The sequence below is a fragment of the Oncorhynchus kisutch genome, linkage group LG4, assembly GCF_002021735.2.
Source record: "Oncorhynchus kisutch isolate 150728-3 linkage group LG4, Okis_V2, whole genome shotgun sequence".
Taxonomy (NCBI): domain Eukaryota; kingdom Metazoa; phylum Chordata; class Actinopteri; order Salmoniformes; family Salmonidae; genus Oncorhynchus; species Oncorhynchus kisutch.
In genome coordinates, this window is record NC_034177.2 from 52333530 (window position 1) to 52357513 (window position 23984).

Below are 23984 nucleotides of genomic sequence, written 5' to 3' on the forward strand. Positions count from 1 at the left end.
CAACCTCATCCCAATTGAGATGGTTTGGGATGAGTTGGACCGCAGAGTGAAGGAAAGCAGCCAACAAGTGCTCAGCATATGTGGGAACTCCTTCAAGACCATTGGAAAAGCATTTCAGGTGAAGCTGGTTGAGAGAATGCCAAGAGTGTGCAAGGTTGTCATCAAGGCAAAGTGTGGCAATTTTCTTCCACATTTTGTTACGATACAGCCTTATTCTAAAATTGATTTAAAAAAAAATCATTCATCAATCTACACAATACCCATAATGACAAAGCAAAAACAGGTTAAACAAAAATAGTTGCTACTCTATTAAAAATAAAAAAACTAATCACATTTACGTAAATATTCAGACCCTTTACTCAGTACTTGAAGCACCTTTGGCAGTGATTACAGCCTCCTAGTCTTTTAGAGTATGACGCTACAAGCTTGGCACACCTGTATTTGGTGAGTTTCTCCCATTCTTCTCTGCAGATCCTCTCAAGCTCTGTCAGGTTTGATGGGTAATGTCGCTGCACAGCTATTTTCAGGTCTCTCCAGAGATGTTTAATTGTGTTCAAGTCTGGGCTCTGGTTGGGCAACTCAAGGACTCCTGAAGCCACTCCTGCATTGTCTTGGCTGTGTGCTTAGGGTGGTCTTCCTGTTGGAAGGTGAACCTTCGCCCCAGTCTGAGGTCCAGAGTGCTCTGGAGCAGGATTTCATAAAGGATCTCTATGTACTTTGCGCCATTCATCTTTGCCTCGATTCTGACTAGTCTCCCTGTCGCTGAAAAACATCCCCACAGCATGATGCTGCCACCACCATGCTTCACCGTAGGGACGGTTCTAGGTTTTTTCCAGATGTGACGCTTGGCATTCAGGCCAAAGAGTTCAATCTTGGTTTCATCAGACCAGAGAATCTTGTTTCTCATGATCTGAGAGTCCTTTAGGTGCCTTTTGGCAAACTCCAAGTGGGCTGTCATGTGCCTTCCATCTGGCCACTCTACCATAAAGGCCTGATGGGGAGCATCACACATCAGCGGAGAAGGTGAAAAGCTTATAGTTCCTTGGCGTACACAATTTGACAATCTGAAATGGTCCACCCATATAGACAGTGTGGTGAAGAAGGCGCAACAGCGACTTCAGGAGACTGAAGAAATTCAGCTTGGCCCGTAAGACCCTCACAAACCTTTACGGATGCTTCATTGAGAGAGTCCTGTTCGGCTGTGTCACCGCTTGGTACGGCAACTGCACCATCTGCAACCGCAGGGCTCTCCAGAGGGTGGTGCGGCCTGCCCAAAGCATCACCTGGGGCACACTGCCTGCCCTCCAGGACATCTATAGCATCCGGTGTCACAGCAAGGCCAAGAAGATCATCAAGGACCTCAGCCACATTCTGACTCATGGCAGCCCATTCTTGCATAATCAATGCTTGGAGTTTGTCAGAATTTGTGGGTTTTTGTTTGTCCACACGCTTCTTGAGGATTGACCACAAGTTCTCAATGGGATCAAGGTCTGGGGAGTTCCCTGGCCGTGGACCCAAAATATCGATGTTTTGTTCCCCGAGCCACTTAGTTATCACTTTTGCCTTATGGCAAGGTGCTCCATCATGCGGGAAAAGGCATTGTTCGTCACCAAACTGTTCCTGGATGGTTGGGAGAAGTTGCTCTCGGAGGATGTGATGGTACCATTCTTTATTCATGGCTGTGTTCTTAGGCAAAATTGTGAGTGAGCCCACTCCCTTGGCTGAGAAGCAACCCCGCACATGAATGGTCTCAGGATGCTTTACTGTTGGCATGACACAGGACTGATGGTATCGCTCACCTTGTCTTCTCCGGACAAGCTTTTTTCCGGATCCCCCAAACAATCGGAAAGGGGATTCATCAGAGAAAATGACTACCTCAGTCTTCAGCAGTCCAATCCCTGTACCTTTTGCAGAATATCAGTCTGTCCCTGATGTTTTTTCCTGGAGAGAAGTGGCGGCTTTGCTGCCCTTCTTGACACCAGGCCATCCTCCAAAAGTCTTCGCCACACTGTGTGTGCAGATGCACTAACATCTGCCTGCTGCCATTCCTGAGCAAGCTCTGTAATGGTGGTGCCCCGATCCCGCAGCTGAATCAAATTTAGGAGACGGTCCTAGCGCTTGCTGGACTTTCTTGGGCGCCCTGAAGCCTTCTTCACAACAATTGAACCGCTCTCCTTGAAGTTCTTGATGATCCGATAAATGGTTGATTTAGGTGCGTTCTTACTGGCAGCAATATCCTTGCCTGTGAAGCCCTTTTTGTGCAAAGCATTGATGACGGCACATGTTTCCTTGCAGGTAATCATGGTTGACAGAGGAAGAACAATGATTCCAAGCTCCACCCTCCTTTTGAAGCTAGTTATTCAAACTCAATCAGCATGACAGAGTGATCTCCAGCCTTGTCCTCGTCAACACTCACACCTGTGTTAACGAGAGAATCACTGACATGTTGTCAGCTGGTCCTTTTGTGACAGGGCTGAAATGCAGCGGGAATGTTTTTTTGGGGATTCAGTTCATTTGCATGGCAAAGAGGGACTTTGCAATTAATTGCAATTCATCTGATCACTCTCCATAACATTCTGGAGTATATGCAAATTGCCATCATACAAACTGAGGCAGCAGACTTTTAAAATTAATATTTGTGTCATTCTGAAAACCTTTCGCCACGACTGTACAGAGCATTCGGAATGTATTCAGACCACTTTATTTTTTTCACACTTCGTTACGTTTACATCTTATTTTAAAATTGATTAAATCGTTTTCCTCATCTTCACACAATACCCCATATTCACTAAGTGAAAACTGTTTATTTGTAATTTTTGCAAATGTATAAAAAATTGAAATATCTTATTTACATACGTTTTTCAGAGCTCAGGTGCATCCTGTTTCCATTGCTTATCATTGATGTTTCTACAACTTGATTAGAGTCCACCTGTGGTCAAATCAATTGATTGGAAATTATTTGGAAAGGCACACACCTGTCCATATAAAAAGGCCCCACAGTTGACAGTGCATGTCAGAACAAAAACCAAGCCTTGAGGTCGAAGAAATTGTCTGTAGATCTCCGAGACAGGATTATGTCGAGGGACAGACCTGGGGAAGGGTACCAAAAATGTATTCAGCGTTGAAGGTCCCCAAGAACACAGTGGCCTCCATCATTCTTAAATGGAGGAAGTTCGGAACAACCAAGACTTTTCCTAGAGTTGGCCATCCAGCCAAACTGAGCAATCTGGGCTGAAGGGCCTTGGTCATGGAGACGACCAATAACCTGATGGTCACTCTGACAGAGCTCCAGAGTTCCTCTGTGGAGATGGGAAAACTTTCCAGAAGGGCAACCATCTCTGGAGCACTCCACCAGACGCCTCACAAGCCCTCCAATGGCAGCTTCATTAAATAGTCCTCGCAAAACACCAGTCTCAACGTCAACAATGAAGAGGCGACTCCGGGATGCTGGCCTTCTAGGCACAGTTGCAATGAAAAAGCCGTATCTTAGACTGGCCAATAAAAATAAAAGATTAAGATGGGCAAAATAACACAGACACTGGACAGAGGAACTCTGCCTAGAATGCCAGCATCCCAGAGTCTCCTCTTCACTGTTGATGTTGAGACTGGTGTCTTGTGGGTACTATTTAATGAATGTGCCAGTTGAGAACTTGTGAGGCGTCTGTTTCTCAAACTAGACACTAATTTACTTGTCCTCTTGCTCAGTTGTGCACCGGGGCCTCCCACTCCTCTTTGTATTCTGGTTAGGGCCAGTTTGCGCTATTCTGTGAAGGGAGTAGTACACAGCGTTGTATCTTCAGTTTCTTGGCAATTTCTCGCATGGAATAGCCTTAAATTTCTCAGAACAAGAATGGACTGACGAGTTTCAGAACAAAGTTATTTTTTTCTGGACATTTTGAGCCTGTAATCGAACCCACAAATGCTGATGCTCCAGATACTCAACGAGTCTAAAGAAGGCCAGTTTTATTTCTTCTTTAATCAGGGCGGTTTTCAGCTGTGCTAACATAATTGCAAAAGGGTTTACTAATGATCAATTAGCCTTTTAAAATGATAAACTTGGATTAGCTAACACTACGTGCCATTAGAACACAGGCCCATTATCCGCAACCATCACTCCTATGTAGATATTCCATAGAAATCTGCTGTTTCCAGCTACAATAGTAATTTACAACGTTAACAATGTTTACACTGTATTTCTGATCAATTTGATGTCATCTGCAAAAAATGTGATTTTCTTTCAAAAACAAGGACATTTCTAAGTGACCCCAAAACTTTGAACGGTAGTGTAGGTCCAGATGGCATTGAGCAGTGTGCAGTTCAATGGCGAATTGCGTCATCCGTGGATCTATTTGGGCGGTATGTAAATTGCAGTGAGTTTAGGATGTTGGATAAGGTGGAGGTGACATGATCCTTGACTAGTCTCTCAAAGCACTTCATGATGACAGAAGTGAGTCCTACGGGCGATAGTCATTTAGTTCAGTTACCTCTCCCTTTCTTGGTTACAGGAACAATGGTGGACATCTTGAAGCAAGTGGGGACAACAGACTGGGATAGGGAGAGATTGAATATGTCCGTAAACACTCCAGCCAGCTGGTCTACGAATGCTCTTAGGACGCGGCTAGGGATGCCGGCAGCCTTGCGAGGATTAACGCGCTTAAATGTCTTAGGTGGCACTGTGTTTCCCTTGAAGCAGGCGAAGAAGGTGTTTAGCTTGTCCGGGAACAAGATGTCAGTGTCCACGGCGTGGCTTGTTTTTGCTTTATAATCCATGATTGTCTGTAATCCCTGCTGCATACATCTTGTGTCTGAGCCATTGAATTGCGACTCCACTTTGTCTCCGTACTGAATAATAAAGCATTGCATGCATTTTCATCACTTTTGCGTAGTGGCACAGAGCAATAGAGCAGTTGCACACTCATCACAGGAGGCCGGTGGCACCTTAATTGGGGAGAACGGGCTCATAGTAATGTCTGGAACAGAATAAATGGAATGGTATCATACTCATCAAACACATGGTTTCCATTCCAATTTTAGCCATTTATTATGAGCCATCCTACCCTCAGCAGCATCCTATGACAGACATAGCTGTGGGAAGTAAGGGTGCAGAGGATGCTGCAGCACCCCTTGAAACCATGTTTGATACCATTTCACTGATTCTGCTCCAGCCATTACCAGGAGCCCATCCTCCCCAATTAAGTTGCCACCAACCTCTTGTGGATCATTCTGATCCAGATGTCACAATTATCAACATCCTACAATCTGGATTTTCAGTGCATTGACAAATCACCACCTCACTGGACAACTCAAATCATTCTAAATACAAATACATATCATCTGAAAACGCAACTTGAGCATCTTTCAAGTGTGCTTGGAGTAAGCGAATGCACAGTTTTGTCTCTTTGTTGGAGCATGACAACTTGATTTTCAGCCAACAAGTCTGCTTTTCTGCCCTTCCATAGGCATTATCACTGGTGTCTTTCTCAAGATGCATTTTATCCTAATCACTACCTTAGAGTTTTGAAAAATGTAAAAACAACATTTAATCCTGATTTAAAGGTGAGATTGGATAATCCTTATCCCTATCCAGATGATCAGAATCAAGTTTTTCAGTTCTGAAAACCCAATTCTAACATTTAATCCTATCCGATTGGGGAAATCCTAGCAGATCATTTTTGAAAAACTGGCCCCTGGTCTGTACAGGCTAATTTAAATGAATGTATTGCTGTAATTCCAGGTCAATTCAATGTAAATCCGTAGAAAATGAGGCAGAGGAATGGGCAGATTCCAGAGTTAAATTGCTTTACATATGGAGCTGGTTTCCCAAACACAGATGAAATCTAGTCCAGATTAAGCCTGGACTAAAAATCCAGGACTATGCTTAAGTCTGTGTCGAGAGAACCTGCATTTAGGATTTATTGATGTTGACCCCAAGCTTTTATTCATATTCAAAAAGGTACAGTATGTAATGTCTTAATGGACTCCCTGGAGTCAAGTGTACTTTCATTGTTGCTGATATTGATCTCTACATGAGGTGAATTGGAGTTAACCACATGCTCTCAGCTAAATGGTAATAGCAAGTGTCCCATTAACCCATACACTCACTTGTATTATGAGAGGCTTTAGCTAAGAATGTATATAAGCAGCTTTAGGTGTATATAGGCTATAAGAGTATAGCTAAAAAGCTATACGCATGTGATTTGCTGCAGAATTTGAGAGAATTGATATTGCTGAATATCACAAAAATAATTTGTCATTCAATACGGTTTGAGTAGGTGAGACACAGAATGAGAAATTGCCATTGCTGGACTGATGTTGCGTACCCACTGTTTCAATAAATTGAGAAGGTCAACAATCTGCATCATAAAGGTTTCTCTGTGAGTATCAGAAAATGGGCAATTATCTACCAACAATGCAGTCACCTTCCCAGGGTCCAAGAGGCTATTTCTGACCTGGATTACCATATTTCCCAATAATATTGACTGACTTTTCTGGGGGGGTTTCTGTTCAGATTGCATTGCTTACCATTCAAAACAATAAGAATCTATAGTATAATTGCTTATTATACTGTGTGTAGATAATCTTGACCTTCTTATGACTATGCGGCTTATCCTGTTGTGACGTTGTTCTTGCAGCGGACTATGCCAGAGGTATGAATATCTATTATTGTTTTTGCAAAGAGGTGATAAATGGTGACCAATTCGATAAAAATAGGCAAGTCTCCCCAGATCCAGATTACGTTACAGCTCTTGGTCTGTGTTCACACAGGCAGACCGTCATTTTCTTTCACGAATGAAATCTGTTGACCAATCAGATCAGCTTTGAAAAGGATCTGATGTGAAAGATCTATTGTGATTGAACAAAAGACCAATTATTGGAGAGAGAAAAAAAGAGTTGGTCTGCCTAAACTCAGCATTATTATGTTGGTACCATAATGAGCAGCAGTAAATGTTATTCACATAGGCCTAGATGATTTACATGTCTTTACATGTCAATTTTGCAAAATCTGTATATTGAGGCCCTAACAGCTTTGTGTTATCCGAGTCAAATGTCTTCAAGTGGAAGTTAGTCCTATTGGTTGATCAATATTTAATCAGGCTGATGCAAATGGGGTAGTAGTGACACAAGCACAGACATATGTCAGCTCTGTTTTGCTGTTGTCACCTGGTGAATGTCTCCTAAAAATGGAACTCTCATTAAAACTTGATGACCTAGTGAATACATTGCTGGCTTCTGTTTTTAGAGTCCATTGTCACGTAACCAGGGATCTAATATCCTCATATCTGATTCTACCGCTTCTGCACGGCCTCGAACATTTTATCTTTTTTTATTTTATTTTTGATAAATACATTTTACCCCCTTTTTCTCCCCAATTTCGTGGTATCCAATTGTTAGTAGCTACTATCTTGTCTCTTCGCTACACCTTCTGTACGGGCTCGGGAGAGACGAAGGTTGAAAGTCATGCGTCCTCCGATACACAACCCAACCAAGCTGCACTGCTTCTTAACGCAGCGCGCATCCAACCCGGAAGCCAGCCACACCAATGTGTCGGAGGAAACACCGTGCACCTGGCAACCTTGGTTAGCGCGCACCGCGCCCGGCCCGCCACAGGAGTCGCTGGTGCGCGATGAGACAAGGATATCCCTACCGGCACATTGGTGTGACAAGGATATCCCTATTATCAATCAACTTCCCTTTTGCCCCTTTTGGCATTGGAACTATTATTTTACTGCACTGGGCACGAAGCATCTCTGAGTAAGATCACGTCCTCTCTGTCCATATAATCAATCATATTCATTATGATTGTAGTGGAATTTGAATGTGTCTCTTTCTGCTTACTGTGTCTCACACTTGTCATACATGTTTGACCTGTTGCATACTTAACTGATCCTATATCAGCACTCCGACTCTTTGTGAGTACGGCCCTGTTCTCTGTCTGTGTCCATACTGGTGACCACTCACTCATAAGAAGTTTTGCATTTCAGACACAACCCAAGCCTCGCCAACAGAACAGGAGACGTCGTAACAACAGCATGTCTGTTTGAACTCCAGATAAGGTATCCTATTCAGGTAGTAAGCCTTTAAACACCTTCAAATCTAAGAACAGTAACAATTGTTTGTAAAGAAAAGGAACAAAGTTAAGCAATTTATGATGCAAGATAAACTAGTCTGGAATGGCTGGCCTTTTCCCAATCCCATGGACTCTGGTCCTGGTAGGGTGGGTCTCTGAGCAAAGAGTTAACACTCAAGCTAATGTCCTGATAAATCCTTAATCCTTAATTGCTTTGAGGGCTCTGTTTGGTGTTTGGTTGATACTGGCTTCGGGGGGAATAGGCTATGGGTGTGGAGGTTTAGATAATGAGTGGATAAGTGAGTGTGAAATGTGTACGTGTGTGTATGTATGTGTTTTTGTGTATGTGAGCGAGAGATAGAGATTAAGTGTCAGTCTGCTTTTGTCCTTTCAGATTTTCAGAAATTTACCATGGTGTCATCCGTTTCTGTTGTTGCACGTTTGTTACGGTTGGAGTAGTGATAGGATAGGCTGAGCCATTTGTCAGACACTTGCTAATGTTTGTAAACTGCTCAAGAGTCTCACAGATGCAGTCTGGCAATATTCAGAACTGTTCTTGCGCTCTCGCTTTTTCTCTCTAGGCTTCACAACAATGCTGCTCGTAATCCATGAGATGAAATGATTGAACGACCGCAACAGGTTCCAAACACGTCGAGAGTAGAGCGATAACACAGGCGAACTACCTTTTATAATCTAAATACGCCAATACTGAGTTGCATAGACATTGTCAGCGCAGCAGTTTTCAGAGAGCTCACACACAGGTAGGATAGCTGTATTACTTCTGCCTTCCTGACAGCGGGTACACACTTAAAGTGGCAACGCACGGTGAAGGCTCTGTGCAGGATTTCGCCACACTCCTCCCCCCCATTAAAAAACCAAGCCTGTAGAAACCGAGACAATGCAGGCTTTGGCAGGCGAGGTTCATACTACTCAAAACCAGGGAAGTTCTCATCATCAGAGTCCTCCAAAAGAGTTCCTGCAGGCGATATCTGGGCATCAGTCCAATTTGTGTTATTACGCAGTTAGTACAAGCCACTGTCAGCAACATTAGCATAGCAAGGAATGATTGGACTGGTGTGTAGATATCTCTGATGCTACATGAGTCACCGAGGGCAGTACAGACTTACTTTGTAAGTATTAATTGAGGACCAGGTGAGGAGGGACACAATCGTGTTGGCTGCCAGGTCATCTGCTGCCAGGTCCTCTGCTGCCAGGTCCTGCACCCTGATGGACACAGTGATGTGGTAGAGCTTGAAGAACCTGTCAAGAACCTGTTGGGAAGCACGGCACCAACTTCCCTGCTCACTGTGGCCTCCAGCCTTGCCCATGGTGCGCTGCAGCACTATACACAATTGCTTGTCCAGGTCGTCCGACAGGCCCTGCACTTTGCTAAAGTAGTTTCGAATGAGGTTCATGTTGTGCGTGTTCTTGATGCCCATGCAGTGCTGATCGTACATGAGGTCATTCCATGAGCCCTCCGGGTTCATGAGCTTGCGGTGGCCCTACATTAGCTCTGCCGCTAACTCAGGCACTGCACAGGAAGGGATGAGAAGTATTAATACACAAATACATTGTAGCTGTACAGTATCACATCAAATGCAATGCAAGACAACCATAATAGTTCCCAATCAAGTGGCATGTAACTGGTGGAGTGAAAACACACCTGAAAAGATATTATTCAGGTTCCCCACGGCTGAGGCAAGCTGACTGTGTTGCAGGATCCGTCCCAGCATATTCTATGTCCTTCGCGTTTGATTTGATTTAGTAATACCCTCATTAGCCGACACCAATGGCCATAGCTATTCTTACCGGGGTCCGACACGTAACAGAAAATACATTACAGACAAAGACTTTACAATTGACATACATTTAAAAACATGAACGTGTAGTGTGCGTGTGTGTGCATCAATCAGTTACACATACATCTCAGTACATACACACAAGTAGATCACATGGGGGAGAGGCGTTGTGCTGAAAGGTGGTGCTTTACAAAAAACATTCAACCAGCTTTGCTGATCACTTGCACTTTATGAGATGGAATGGAGTTCCATGCACTCATGGTTTTGTATAATACTGTACGTTTCCTTGAATTTGTTCCGGACCTGGGGACTGTGAAAACACCCCTGGTGGCATGTCTGATTGGGTAAGTGTGTGTGTCTGTGCTGAGTGTAAATGGACATTTCAAACAACACGTTTTTTTTACAAAAACGAGAAGTGACGCAGTCTGTCTCTCCTCAACTCTTAGCCAAGAGAGACTGGGATGCATAGCATTAGTATTAGCCCTCTGATTACAATGAAGAGCAAGATGTGCCGCTCAGTTCCAGGCCAACTGCAGCTAATCCAGGTCTTTGCAACGCTTGACCATATGACAATGATCAAGATAAGATCAAACTAGAGCCTGCAGGACTTGCTTTGTGGAGTGTGGTGTCAAAAAAACTAAGCGTATCTTTATTACAAACAGACTTCTCCCCATCTTTACAACCATTGAATCTACTAAATAATATGACATCCTATGGGATTGGTGTCCCTAAACCAGGACGGTTGTTGCTAATGTGCGCTAATGTGACTAGAATGTCGTAAGTAACAGCCAACTTTCCAGGACATAGACATGTCTTATATGAGCAGAACGCTTAAATGATTAAATGATGATGATGAAAAAAATAACATGCTATTGTTTGAGGAGAGTGCACAGCAACAACTGCAACTGGTTTGCTACATTCACCTCTGAAGGTAAATAATGTACTTGCATTCAGTAATCTTGCTCTGATTTGTGATCCTGAGGGTCCCAGAGATAAAAGGTAGGTAGCATAGTTTTGTTTGATAAAATCCCCTTTTAGATTCAAATGTAGTAACTGGGTTCTACAGTTTGAACCCCTGCTGTCTCAGGCCCTAAACACCCACCCCTCCCGGCCATCTAGATGTGTAAAGGTTAGTGTCTTTTCTGTAGGGAGGTTAATTATCCATCATGTATGACATTCCCGGGAGTGTGTGGACTTACATTTTTTATTACTATAGCATTTTCGTATGTTCTATATAATTATGTAGTTATGCTTCACTGGATCAGTCTCAAACTTTGCACACACACTGCTGCCATCTGGTGGCCAACAGCCAAACGACACCAAAAACTATCTAACTGTATGGCCTTTTCTCTTGCATTTCAAAGATGTTTTTGATCTAATGTGTTATATTCTCCTACATTCATTTCAAGTTTCCACAAACTTCGAAGTGTTTCCTTTCAAATGGTATCAAGAATACGCATATCCTTGCTTCAGGTACTGAGCTACAGGCAGTTAGATTTGGCTATGTCATTTTAGGCAGAAATTGAAAAGAAAGGGTGGTAACTAGTTGCGACCACTCTGCAGAGGCTAGGACTAGGTGGAGGGTGGAACGATAGAGTTGAACTCATCACCCTCGCGTTCGGCAGAGCTTAAAGTGGGCGGTGTCGGAGTGCACGTTGTTTTCTTGTATTTTAGGTCTTGGAAAGGAGAAACGAGAGTGGTCAGCTCAGTGTGTGAAGGGTTGGTCGACATGGTGGGAGAGTACAGATGATGAAACATTGAGAACGGAACACTAGACCGATCATAGTTCCTAAAACGGACCGCGAGACGAACACGGTGATTATGCCCAGCGCAGCAGTGAGACGTTTATCACAAGTCGAAAAATACCTCAACAGCCGGAACGATATGGTAACTTGACGACTTTTTGTTTTCCCTTTCTTTTACTCAGCATAGTTTGTGGGCTAGGCTGCTCAAACATTGGAGGCATTGTACTGAATCGTCATCATAACGGATCGAAATCCTCCGTATGTGAACATCTGTTGTCCTACCTCTCGCTCATATCTGATCATTCACTGGGTTATGAGCTATGCGACTATTGCCCTGAATAGGGTTTAGTTGCGTTTTAAGTAACGTTACGCGATTGTATGCTACACTGTGTACACTTGTTTGTGTTTCATATAAATTTTGAGGGGGGATTGGAGGAGTCTATTCTTTATAACCGTGTTAATATTTTCAACAGATTTTAATAACACAATCATGCCGTTCAGTATTGCCTAACATAAGTTTGGATTATTATTTGAGCATTTCAAATAACACAATTGTGTTTAATTGGTCTTTCATAAAAATAAATTGTTACCGTTTTTAAAAGTTGAACGAACACAATAGCATATAAAGGGTTAGCAGCTCACCACGACAACCACTCACTTGGTTTTGGTCCAATATGACTTCCTAGTGTCCAAAGCAATGTTCTCTATGATCTGTTCTGTTCTCTTACTGTTGTTGCTGTTCCGATTGACAGCTGGATAGACCTGTTATCACTCAGAAATGTTAAATATGGCTCACAGTTGGATACAGTTAGCTATTCCATGTTATTACAATGTTGCAGCTGTACAAGCATTATCGAAACCCCAGTGTACTATTGAATAACATGGACGTGTGCACATCATGTACATCATTTATTGATAGTTTACCCCTTATTTCAAATTAGAGTATAAAACAACCTTATGTTTTGGCTTATGATGGGGTTAGACAGTTTACAAGGATGGAAATATCACAGAGTGGCCCTTTAAGGAAATAGTTGTGTCACTGTTGAAAATTGTCCCTAATACTAGTCCACTGTACAAATTAAAAACAGATTGGTCTTCTCGTAGGCCTAATGACACACACACACACACACACACACACACACACACACACACACACACACACACACACACACCGAGTGTACTAGTACAGTGACACACACACATTGGAATGCCCGTTCCCTCGAGCCTGGAGCACGGTGTGTCCCATGGTTATGTGTGAACACTCAGTGAAAACCAAAAAAAATCACTCAACTGTCAAAGAGAGAGCATGTTGTTTCTATTTATCCTGGAGGATATCATGCCTGCCAGCCAAATAACCACAAACCTTTGAGGGTTAGCCAGTTTGTCTGTTTACTGACTGTTTGGCTGACTGGTTATTTCCAAGCTGTTTATCATGTTTGAACATGAGGTGGATGTCATCTTGAGCCGGTTGTTAAAGTGTCAAGTACACGTTCCTTGATTGCTGCACTCAATGCCTCACCTCTCCTTCGCAATATACACTACCGGTCAAAAGTTTTAGAACACCTACTCATTGAAGGGTTTTTCTTTATTTTTTATTATTTTCTACATTGTAGAAAAATAATGAAGACATCAAAACTATGAAAAAACACATTGAATCATGTAGTAACCAAACAAGTGTTAAACAAATCAAAATATATTTTATATTTGAGATTCTTCAAATAGCCACTCTTTGCCTTGATGATCAATGGAAACAGCATGCACCTGAGCTCAATTTCCAGTATCATAGCAAAAGGATCTGAATACTTATTTAAATAAGGTATTTCTGCTTTTCACTTTGTCATTATGGTATTTTGTGAAGATGGGTAATAAAAAAAAAAGTTTTTAAATCAATTTTAATTCAGGCTGTAACACAACAAAATGTGGAACCAGTCAAGGATTATGAATACATTGTGACACCAATGTACTTAACTCATTGCACTGGGATGCAATCAGATATGTAGATGTTTTAATATGTAGTTATGTTCTTGCCAATCTGACAACTTTTAATCAGGGTGCAATACGACTGAACATTGTGAAAGGTTATGGCTGTAACTCACACTGCGGTTATGCCACTTGATAATCCCCCACTGATTAAAAGTTTCACATTCACAAGCTGTCGAACCTTTTCATACTACTTCCTTACAGGGCATTGTGCCATACAGCTCAACATTTTAAAAAGTTAAAGCTCTACCAGCAGTTATACCACTTGATCATGCCACTAATTTAAGAGCTTCACATTCGTAAACTGTCTTGACTGGGTCATACTTCTTCATCTTACCTTCTTAGTTGCTTCTTTACCCTCCATTCATGCTTTCCTTCTTTCTGCAGCTAATGAATTTACTGCACTTAATCTCCAATAGTCAGGGTTACGCAACACTTTAAAATGCACTGGGCCTAGGCTATACCTGCTTAGTCAAGGTTTTGTCTGTCTGATTGGTTCTCAGACAGGGCATGCTTCTTCCTTACCTTGCATTCATGCTTTCCTTCTTTCCATTTTCCCTTCTTTCTGCAGATAATGACTGTGCACTTTTTCCTGAAACAAACTAGATGCATAATGGGATCAGGGGCCCTCTGTTATGCAACACTGCTCTAGCTGTAGGCTAACTGCAGTGCTGCTTAATTTACTTGCCAGCAGCATATCACTACTTTCAGTCTCTTTACAGATTTTTCAATTTTTTACTAACGACATGCCACTAACTTTGAGTAAAGCCAGTGTCTATGTATGCGGATGACTCAACACTATACACGTCAGCTACTACAGCGACTGAATTGACTGCAACACTCAACAAAGAGCTGCAGTTAGTTTCAGAGTGGGTGGCATAGAATATGTTAGCCCTAAATATTTCTAAAAGTATTGTATTTGGAACAAAACGCTTACTAAACCCTAAACCTCAACTAAATCTTTAAATAAATCATGTGGAAATTGAGCAACTTGAGATGACTAAACTGCTTTGAGTAACCCTAGATTGTAATCTGTCATGGTCAAAACATATTGATACAGTAGTAGCTAAGATGGGGAGAAGTCTGTCTATAATAAAGCGATGCTCTGCCTTCTTAACAACACTATCAACAAGGCAGGTCCTACAGGCCCTAGTTTTGTCTCACCTTGACTACTGTTCAGTCATGTGGTCAGGTGCCACAAAGAAGGACTTAGGAAAATTGTAATTTGCTCAGAACAGGGCAGCACGGCTGGCCCTTGGATGTACACAAAGAGCTAATATTAATAATATGCATGTCAAACTCTCGCCTGTCACATTATTTTACATTATGAAGCTTACCGTAGTTCCCCAGAACAGTGTAGCCAGTAATGTGTTTGTTTGTAAATAGCACAACAGGAGAAAGTGGGAGCAGGTGAGTCCAGCAGTGTCCAGCCAGGGGTTGCATTTTATATTGAAAGTGTTGTTGTTTTTTGCTTCAATAGAGTAATGAGGGTCATGCAACTATATTTTCCCTTCACAGAAAATACATTAGTGAAACATTCAGTTTTTTTTGCAAAAACTATGCATCGCCATCATATTTCTAATGTTTATCATAGAGAGAATGTAACCAGCTACATTTCCTAATGTTTTGCTGAAGGGTTAATCTTGCATTTTTCTGGAGAAGTGAACCTGAAGCACAACATTTGTTTGATGCTGAGCAAAAATTACAGTAAGAAGCATTTTAGGTCTGTGTTTTGTACTTTTCTCGGTATAGCCAGCCTACTTTTCTCAGATAAAATGCGAGGTTTAACTTTTTCACACATGAGTTCCAAAAATATCTAACGGTCGCCCCAGCGTGAGTTGCTTCCTGCACGTGATGTCAGAATGCACTCACTGTTCCAAAATGTGATTGGAAAGTTACCGCAGCCTGCTAATCAAATCTAGTTTTATTTGTTTAGCAGATGTTATTGCGGGTGTAGTGAAATGCTTGTGCTTCTAGTTCCGACAATGCAGCAATATCTAACAAGTAATATCTAACAATTTCACAGTAAATACCTAATATACACAAATTTAAATAAAGGAATGGAATTAAGAAAATGTAAATATATGGACGAGCAAAGTCAGAACGGCATAGACTGTGAGACAGTAGATAGTATAGTTTCAGTATATACATATGCGATGAGTAATGCAAGTTATGTAAACATTATTAAAGTGACATTTTAAAGTGTCTAGTGTTCCATTTATTAAAGTGGCCAATGATTTCAAGTCTGTATGTAGGCTGCAGCCTCTGTACTAGTGATGGCTATTTAACAGTCTCATGGCCTTGAGATAGAAGCTGTTTTTCAGTCTCTCGGTCCCTGCTTTGATGCACCTGCACTGACCTCGCCTTCTGGATGATTGTGGGGTGAACAGGCAGTGGCTCGGGTGGTTGTTGTCCTTGATGATCTTTTTGGCCTTCCTTTGACATTGGGTGCTGTAGGTGTCCTGGAGGGCAGGTAGTGTGCCCCTGTGATGCATTGTGCAGAACATTGGTTTCTGTCAGCCGAGAGTTATCTAAATATGACCGCTTGTGTTATGTCAATATTTCCTCAGTTAGCGCTAGGACTAATGTAACCTACATTTTCCTCATATGATGGCCATGGGTGGCTACTTTGAAGAATCTAAAATATATTATGATTTGTTGAACCCTTTTTTGGTTACTACATGATTCCACATGTGTTATTTCATAGTGTTGATGTCTTCACTATTATTCTACAATGCATAAAATAGTACAAATAAAGATAAACCCTTGAATGAGTAGATGTGTCCAAACTTTTGACCGATACTATATGTGTAGTATCAACTATATGAGCTGGATAGCCTGTCTTTGCAATTCGTTTATTTTTGTTTGCGCTCGTGAGCATATTTAGCTAGCAGCCTCCATGGAAATCCACTATTACTTGTGCTAATTTTGTTATCATTTGCCAATGTTTTTTTGGCACCCCCTTGTGTCCTAAGCCAGTAATACCATACATCTCGGGATGAGAGAAGGACGGTATGACAATATAACTATCCTTACTTGAGTTCAGTTTTTTCATGACGTTTAGACTTAGCCATATTATAGCATTCACTCACCATATTTTGGCCATTTGACAGTGTAAACATTTGCATAACTTGTTAATAAGATATGTAATAGGCTGTTGTCCCTGTTTCCATCATTGAATCCTACAGACGAAGAACCATATGTGACAATTTTTCAATTTTAAGATAGTCAGTTATTTTTACATTATTAATTGTCTGTACCACATTAGGTGTTTTATGGTTGACAAATAATTCACCATACCCATACCTTTTTTTATTGACGTTTTAATTTTTAGAATGTGGAAGAACAGTATATCTCCAGTGATGATTTCAGTTTGTGGAAGAACAGTATATGTGACATTTTGCATGACTCTTGTAAGATGTCTTTTTTTAACACCTGATATGATGTTTTAAGTACTTTCAAGTACTGATGCCCTTCATGTAAATAACTTAAATGCAATATGTTATTAATTCATTTGTATGGAGGTTCATTTAAAGGTGGTCTATCAACTTTAGCACTGATTACTTTTCTTAAAAGTTGAGTCATGAAATCTTAGTCTCATTTTAAAATGAAGCCCTCAATGTGAACATACCATAGAATAACTACAAAAATAGAATACAATTAAATTAATTCAATCAAAACAAGCACAAATTGTACATATCAAATATGGATCAATGTGATGTGCCAATATGCATGTCCATTATGCAGGTCCCTAAGGTCAATATTACAAAACGTTCAGAAAACCATTCTCTTTGCGTTTAACACTGATCAGCAATTAAGTTTTGAATTGCGTTAAACCCATGCTAAAGGCAAGAAATGTCCTTCTGAACTGAGGTGGCAGCAGTAAATAGGTAACTTGTGACCTTGCACACATTCAATCTCTGGCCTGCTTGCTGTACATGGTATTTAAAGGTTTGTTTCTGTCGTTTGTTCTCCTTTGTATCCTCAGGTTTACCTCTCAGTTTCACCTCATGCTGCAATAAAAATTGACAATGATACATTCAGAATTTAATATACTGTAGCGCATTCAGGGTATTGCTAGATCAGGACCTCCATCTTTCACACACTCCCAACCTATACACAGAATGAGTTTGTATTGCACCATTGTGTAACACTGCACTTTTAGAGTTAACGTTAATGTACGTATCATTGCTGTCAAAGTTAAACTATGCAAGTGTTCAATATAGCTATTATAATAATAGGCGTTTTGTCTTCTTTCTAACCTGTTCTAAGCCGGAGAGAATCAACGCTGGTTGTTTCTCGTATGGGACAGTGTAGAAACTGTTGAACAGATGCAGCTTGCGCTCATCAGTCAACTTTCCAAAATCCTTTCTGCACGTCGTGGAACACGCTCTTCCCTGCAGGATACAGTGTAACGTTACATATAACTAGCTAGCTACTGTAGCCATGTCGAATCATCCGGGGGATGGAGAAAAAGTAGCTAGCTATGTTTTCTTCTATAATCTAGCAATAACATTTGTAACGATAAAGTATAAGTTAGTAGCCAACGAACTTTAGCTAATATGTTTTCTCTATAGATACAAATTAGACAACCCAGAACATACATGTTAGTTACTGTACTCTATAGCTAGCTAGCTTGATTGTTTGATATACGGTTCTTCCACATACCTCTTTTGTTTTTTTCTTGACCCTTATGATTTGTATAGGGTTTTCCCGCATCCTGTAAGATCTTCCTTTGCCTGTCTTTCCATTCTTTTAGTCTTGTTTTACGTTTCTTTCCCACATTTTGGCGTTTTTCATCAGCAACAGAAAAGTTGTGCGCTTGTCCGTCCATTCTGAGTGGTGCACATAAACTGTTATTCTATCTTTAAATTTAAAATTATTTTTAATTAGCGCGTGGAAAGCTTGTGAAACCGGTTCACTATAGAAAAAGGGTGTCCAATAATGATTTTACATGTATATCTCTATTCATTTTTTTTTTTTTTTTTAATGTCACATATATGGTTCTTCGTCTGTAGGATTCAATTAGTCTTCTGCTCAGAAGCTGTACTTTCTGTGAACAAGCTGACAACAAACATCTTTGTGTCATGACTGTATTCATCTGAGTGTTATTCTGATGAAGGCCACTGTAGGCCAAAACATTGATCTTTTAACCTTGCTTGAATAAAACAAAGATTTTTCAATGGTGAGTGAATGTTGCGCCTTTTTCTTTGCAATGATGATTATATTTTTGGGTTACACCTCGACTCACGTAGGTTGATACTCCCTCCTCTTCTTTCCTTAATCTGAGCGCCGCACATTCTTTACATGCATGTAAGCCTACATGTATGTACATTTTTGTGGAAGCTCTTCGTCCCATGACAGGCCCTGTTGCCACATTTCTTGGAATAGACACTTGATCCCAATGCAAATCTGATAGGATCAAATATTCGTTCAGCAGAAGTACTCCTCGTTTTGCTTTTTTCTTGTCTTTCAGGAATTCAATCAAATCTTTCATTTCAAACACTAATTTGTCAGTGCCTGTTCTCCATGTTAATCCCAGTACTTTCGAAGGAGTTTGAAGTTTCGCTTACATTTTTTTCCATTACTTTCTCCTTTTGTCCGTTCAGTTTGCATCTAGTGTGAATTTGTTTTGCATTTGCATAGTTTCAAGCTTGTGCTGTCCATGCTCTCTTTAGCCTTCATGGTTATATCAGAGGCTGTTTCTTTGTCCTCTGTTCTGCAGATGAGGTCGTCAACATGCACGCATTCCATCAGTCAAGTTACCATGTCTGTATAGACCCCCTCATACTTGTTCAGATTGTGGCTGCTGAAAGCAATGGGCTTGCAGGTGCTCTAAATGGAACTCTCGTCAAGAGTGTACATCTTGATTTCTTCATTTAACATGGGGATTTCACTTGTCCATAAGAATCTCAATACGTATCTGTCCATTTCGTTTTGTGAGATTTGCAGAAATGCTTTCGTGGTGTCTGCCATTAGCACTACTCTGTGCTGCCTGAAGTTAATTTTAGGATACTCAACAGGTCAGGGTTTAGATTTGAACCTGTTAGTAAGCAGTCATTTAACGAACAATGCTCATCAAACATCTAATTACAAAATCATGAGCATTAATATAGAGTTGGTCCCCCTATAACAGCCTCCACTCTTCTGGGAAGAATTTCCGCTAGATGTTGTAACATTGCTGTGGGGACTTGCATACATTCAGCCACGAGCATTAGCGAGGTCGGGCACAGATGTTGGGTGATGAGGGCTGGCTCGCAGTCTGCATTCCAATTCATCCCAAAGGTGTTTGATGGGGTTGAGGTCAGGGCTTTGTGCTAACAGGTAGCATTCTCCTGGCATCCGCCAAACCTAGATTAGTTTGTCGGACTGGCAGATGGTGAAGTCTGATTCATCACTCAAGGCAATGCATTTCCACTGCTCCTGAGTCCAATGGTGGCGAGCTTTACACCACTCCGCAGACGCTTGGTATTGTGCATGGTGATCTTAGGCTTCTGTGCGGCTGCTCGGACATGGAAACCCATTTCATGAAGCTCCCGACGAACAGTTCTTATGCTGACGTTGCTTCCAGAAGCAGTTTAGAACTCGATAGTTAATGTTGCAACCGAGGACAGACGATTTTTATGCTCTACGCGCTTCAGCATTCGGTTATCCCGATCTGTGAGCTTGTGTGGCCTCTACTTCGCGGAGTCGTTGTTTCTCCTAGACATTTCCACTTCACAATAACAGCACTTACAGTTGACCAGGGCAGGTCTAGCAGGGCAGAAATTTGACAAACTGACTTGTTGGACAGGTGGAATCCTATGACGGCGCCACGTTGAAAGTCACTGAGCTCAGTAAGGCCATTCTACTGCCAATGTTTGTCTATGGGGATTGCATGGCTGTGTGCTTGATTTTTACACACCTGTCAGCAACGGTTGTGGCTGAAATAGGCGAATCCACACATTTGAAGTGGTGTCCACATACTTTTGTATATAAAGTGTATCTCTCTCATGCGAGGATGCATCAAACACTACTCTGAGGGATATCTGAATGATCACTAAGCACCTGCTCTACAATACCTTGGCTTATATAGTCTTGAATCACATCTGTAATGCAGAGTAACATCTTTCTCATCAGATGGTGTAATCTGTTTTCTGCAGTTACATAATTGGATTGAAGCCTCATTTGATATCTCCTGTGGATGTACATCCCATTCTCTTCAAACTTCTATAGTGTGTCTTGATTCAACTGTGTTGCCCTCTGTTCTTTTTCCATGTGAATACCGATAGATTCCGTTTCCCAAAATGTGCGCTATTGCTCAGAAGCGCTTGCTCTTCTCCACCACTCATGTCCATTAAGGGAAAGGAAATGGAAAGGGGGATCCCTAGTTTTAGTTTAGTTCAGTTTATTAATTCAACCATTTTTAAAAACAAGCACACACAAAACTTAAAAAGCCAAACATGCACAAATCATAGAGGATAACACACAAAGTCTGGGACTTATTTCCATTGTGGTCCTCTTGAAACAAGATGACTTGGCAAGATCGAACACAGTTAAACACAGTATGGCATTGAGATAATAAAACATAGTTAGTTGTACAACTGAATGCATTCAACTGAAATGTTTCTTCCACATTTAACTTACTCCAATGTCTTGAGGTTCATATGTGACTGATAACACGGATGTTTCTGTGCCTTGCACTAGCCATCCAATTGTGCTCTCTGCATTGCTAAGAGCTGCTGGCAAACACAGTAAAGTTTGAATGAATGCTTACGAGCCTGCTGCTGCCTACCACCTCTGTCAGACTGCAATATCAAATCTTAGACTTAATTATAATATAATAAACACAGAAATACGAGCCTTTGGTCATTGATATGGTCAAATCCGGAAACTATCCAAAAACAAAACATTTATTCTTTCAGTGAAATACGGAACCGTTCTCTATTTTATCGAACGGGTGGCAACCCTGAGTCTAAATATTGCTGTTACATTGCACAACCTTCATTATAATGTCATGATTATGTAAAATTCTGGCAAATTAGTTCGCATCGAGCCAAGTGGCCCAAACTTTTGCATATACTCTGACTCTGTGTGCAATGAACGCAAGAGAAGTGACACAATTACCCTAGTTAATATTGCCTCCTAAATAAATATGCAGGTTTAAAAAATATATACTTCTGTGTATTGATTTTAAGAAAGGCATTGATGTTTATGGTTGGGTACATTCGTGCAACGATAGCATTTTTCACGAATGCGCTTCTGTTAAATCATCCCCTGTTTGGCGAAGTGGGCTGTGATTCAATGATAAATTAATAGGCACCTTATTGATTATATGCAACACAGGACAAGCTAGTTAACCTAGTAATATCATCAACTATGTGTATTTAAGTAGTGAATATGTGAAGATTGATAGTTTTTTATAAGATAAGTTTAATGCTAGCTAGCAACTTACCTTGGCTCCTTGCTGCACTCGCGTAACAGGTGGTCAGCCTACCACGTAGTTTACTCGTGGAATGCAATGTAATCGGCCATAATCGGCGTCCAAAAATGCAGATTACTGATTGTTATGAAAACTTGAAATCGGCCCATATTAATCGGCCATGCCGATCTTGTGAACAAGAGATCTCTTCAGGGATCATTTCTATTAGTATTGGAAATAGTAAATTACCTCTACAACCCCCATTGAGTCTAGATTATGTTTTTGGATTTCAATGTTTGTTGCTTTCTTTGCTGAAGTCAAGTTCAAGAGCTTGTTCATTAATGACTAGATTTTTACGTCCAAATCGATTCATTAGCATTACATTTTAGATTGTTTTTTAACCCCCATTTTTCCCCCAATTTTTGATCATCTCATCTCTGCAACTACCCAATGGGCTTGGGAGAGGCAAATGTGGAGTCATGCGTCCTCTGAAACATGACCCACCTAACCACGCTCCTTAACACCCGCCAGCTTAACCCAGAAGCCAGCTGCACCAATGTGTCAGAGGAAAGCTGTTCAACTGGCGACCGGGGTCAGCCTTCAGGCACCCGGCCCGCCACAAGGAGTCGCTAGGGCGAGATGATCCAAGTAAAGCCCCCCCGGCCAAATCCTCCTCTAACCCGGATCTGTAGTAACGCCTCTAGCACTGCGATGCAGTGCCTTAGACCGCTGCACCACACGGGAGGCCCCCGTTTCATTATCATTCTGATTGCATTGTCTTAGTTCTCATCAGATAATGCTAGGCCCACAACTACATTTGCAGCCTACCAGTTAGAAATTACTTGAGATGGGTAAACTTATCTGACTTATTGAGATTTGGGATTTGGGTTCTTTTCAATATCCGTGTCATATTGACTCCAAAGCGTTTTGCATTGGCTAATGTCTTCCAATAACGTTTCAATGACCAGTTCGGGTAGTTTCACTGTGTGATTTCGCACATTGTCCAAACGATGGGAAGTAGCACTTGCATTGTCCTCAAACTGTTTGATACATGTTTTCCATACAATTATTTTGTCCATATAACCCATTGCACTGTTCACATCTTGGTCATGTCTTGGTCATAGTCATTCAATGTCTTCTCCCAGTACCTGATTAATAGCCGTCCTAGTCATTCCTCAAATCCATTTCAATTGTGCAAGTTGCTCGGCTATGGTTTCTCCTGGTTAACTCCACGTTTCCAATATAATCCTCATTATCCCTTTTGTCATTTTCTTTGAGGAATCCTTTCATTCCCTTCCTCTTTGGTTATGGCACCAATTTGTGGTGTATAGTCAGGAGGTATTAATTCAGTGGTTGCAGTTTAATTAAATACAGGATTCTAAAACTTTGGGGAAAGGGCAATGGGAACAAAATCAAATCATAATGGCATGGACTCGTCCTGCCGATCATCAAATATTTCGGTAGACCCACATTCCTCCTTCCCAGGTGCGCGTAATCACTCGTTATGAGCACTGTTGTGGTGCAATACAGCTAAAGAGTGATCGGAAATAGAGGTCTTCACGGTTTCAACAGAGTGGGTCCTGGGGGACCCACAATACCTCATAATGGCAACGCTAAAACAGGTTTTTAGAAATGTTTGCAAATGTATAAATAAATTAAAACTGAAATAAAACATTTCCATAAGTATTCAGACCCTACTCAGTACTTTGTTGAAGCACCTTTGTCAGAGATTACACCCTCGAGTCTTCTTGGGTATGACGCTACAACCGTGGCACACCTGTATTTGGGGAATTTCTCTCATTCTTGAGAGCATCTGCAATCCTCTCAAGCTCTGTCAGGTCTGATGGGGAGCGTTGCTGCACAGCTATTTTCAGGTCTCTCCAGAGATGTTCGATTGGGTTCAACTCAAAGACATTCAGAGACTTGCCCCAAAGCCACTCCTGTGTTGTCTTAGCTGTGTGCTTAGGGTCGTTGTCCTGATGTAAGGTGAT

The 23984-nt window shown here is 41.4% G+C and overlaps 1 protein-coding gene across 3 annotated transcripts in view; it reads left to right on the forward strand.

Annotated features, from left to right (window-relative positions):
* Window positions 1-11435: 11435 nt before the first annotated feature.
* The window catches only part of LOC109889682 (transmembrane and coiled-coil domain protein 3-like), a 43569-nt gene continuing 31020 nt past the window's right edge, over window positions 11436-23984 (forward strand). For all 3 annotated transcript variants that reach the window (XR_004209788.1, XR_004209789.1, XM_020481293.2), the window contains exon 1: window positions 11436-11754. Coding sequence is in view for 1 of the 3 variants with exons in the window: in XM_020481293.2 (XP_020336882.1) it covers window positions 11689-11754 (66 nt within the window). In the remaining 2 variants the exon portion in view is untranslated. The remainder of the gene's footprint in view (window positions 11755-23984) is intronic.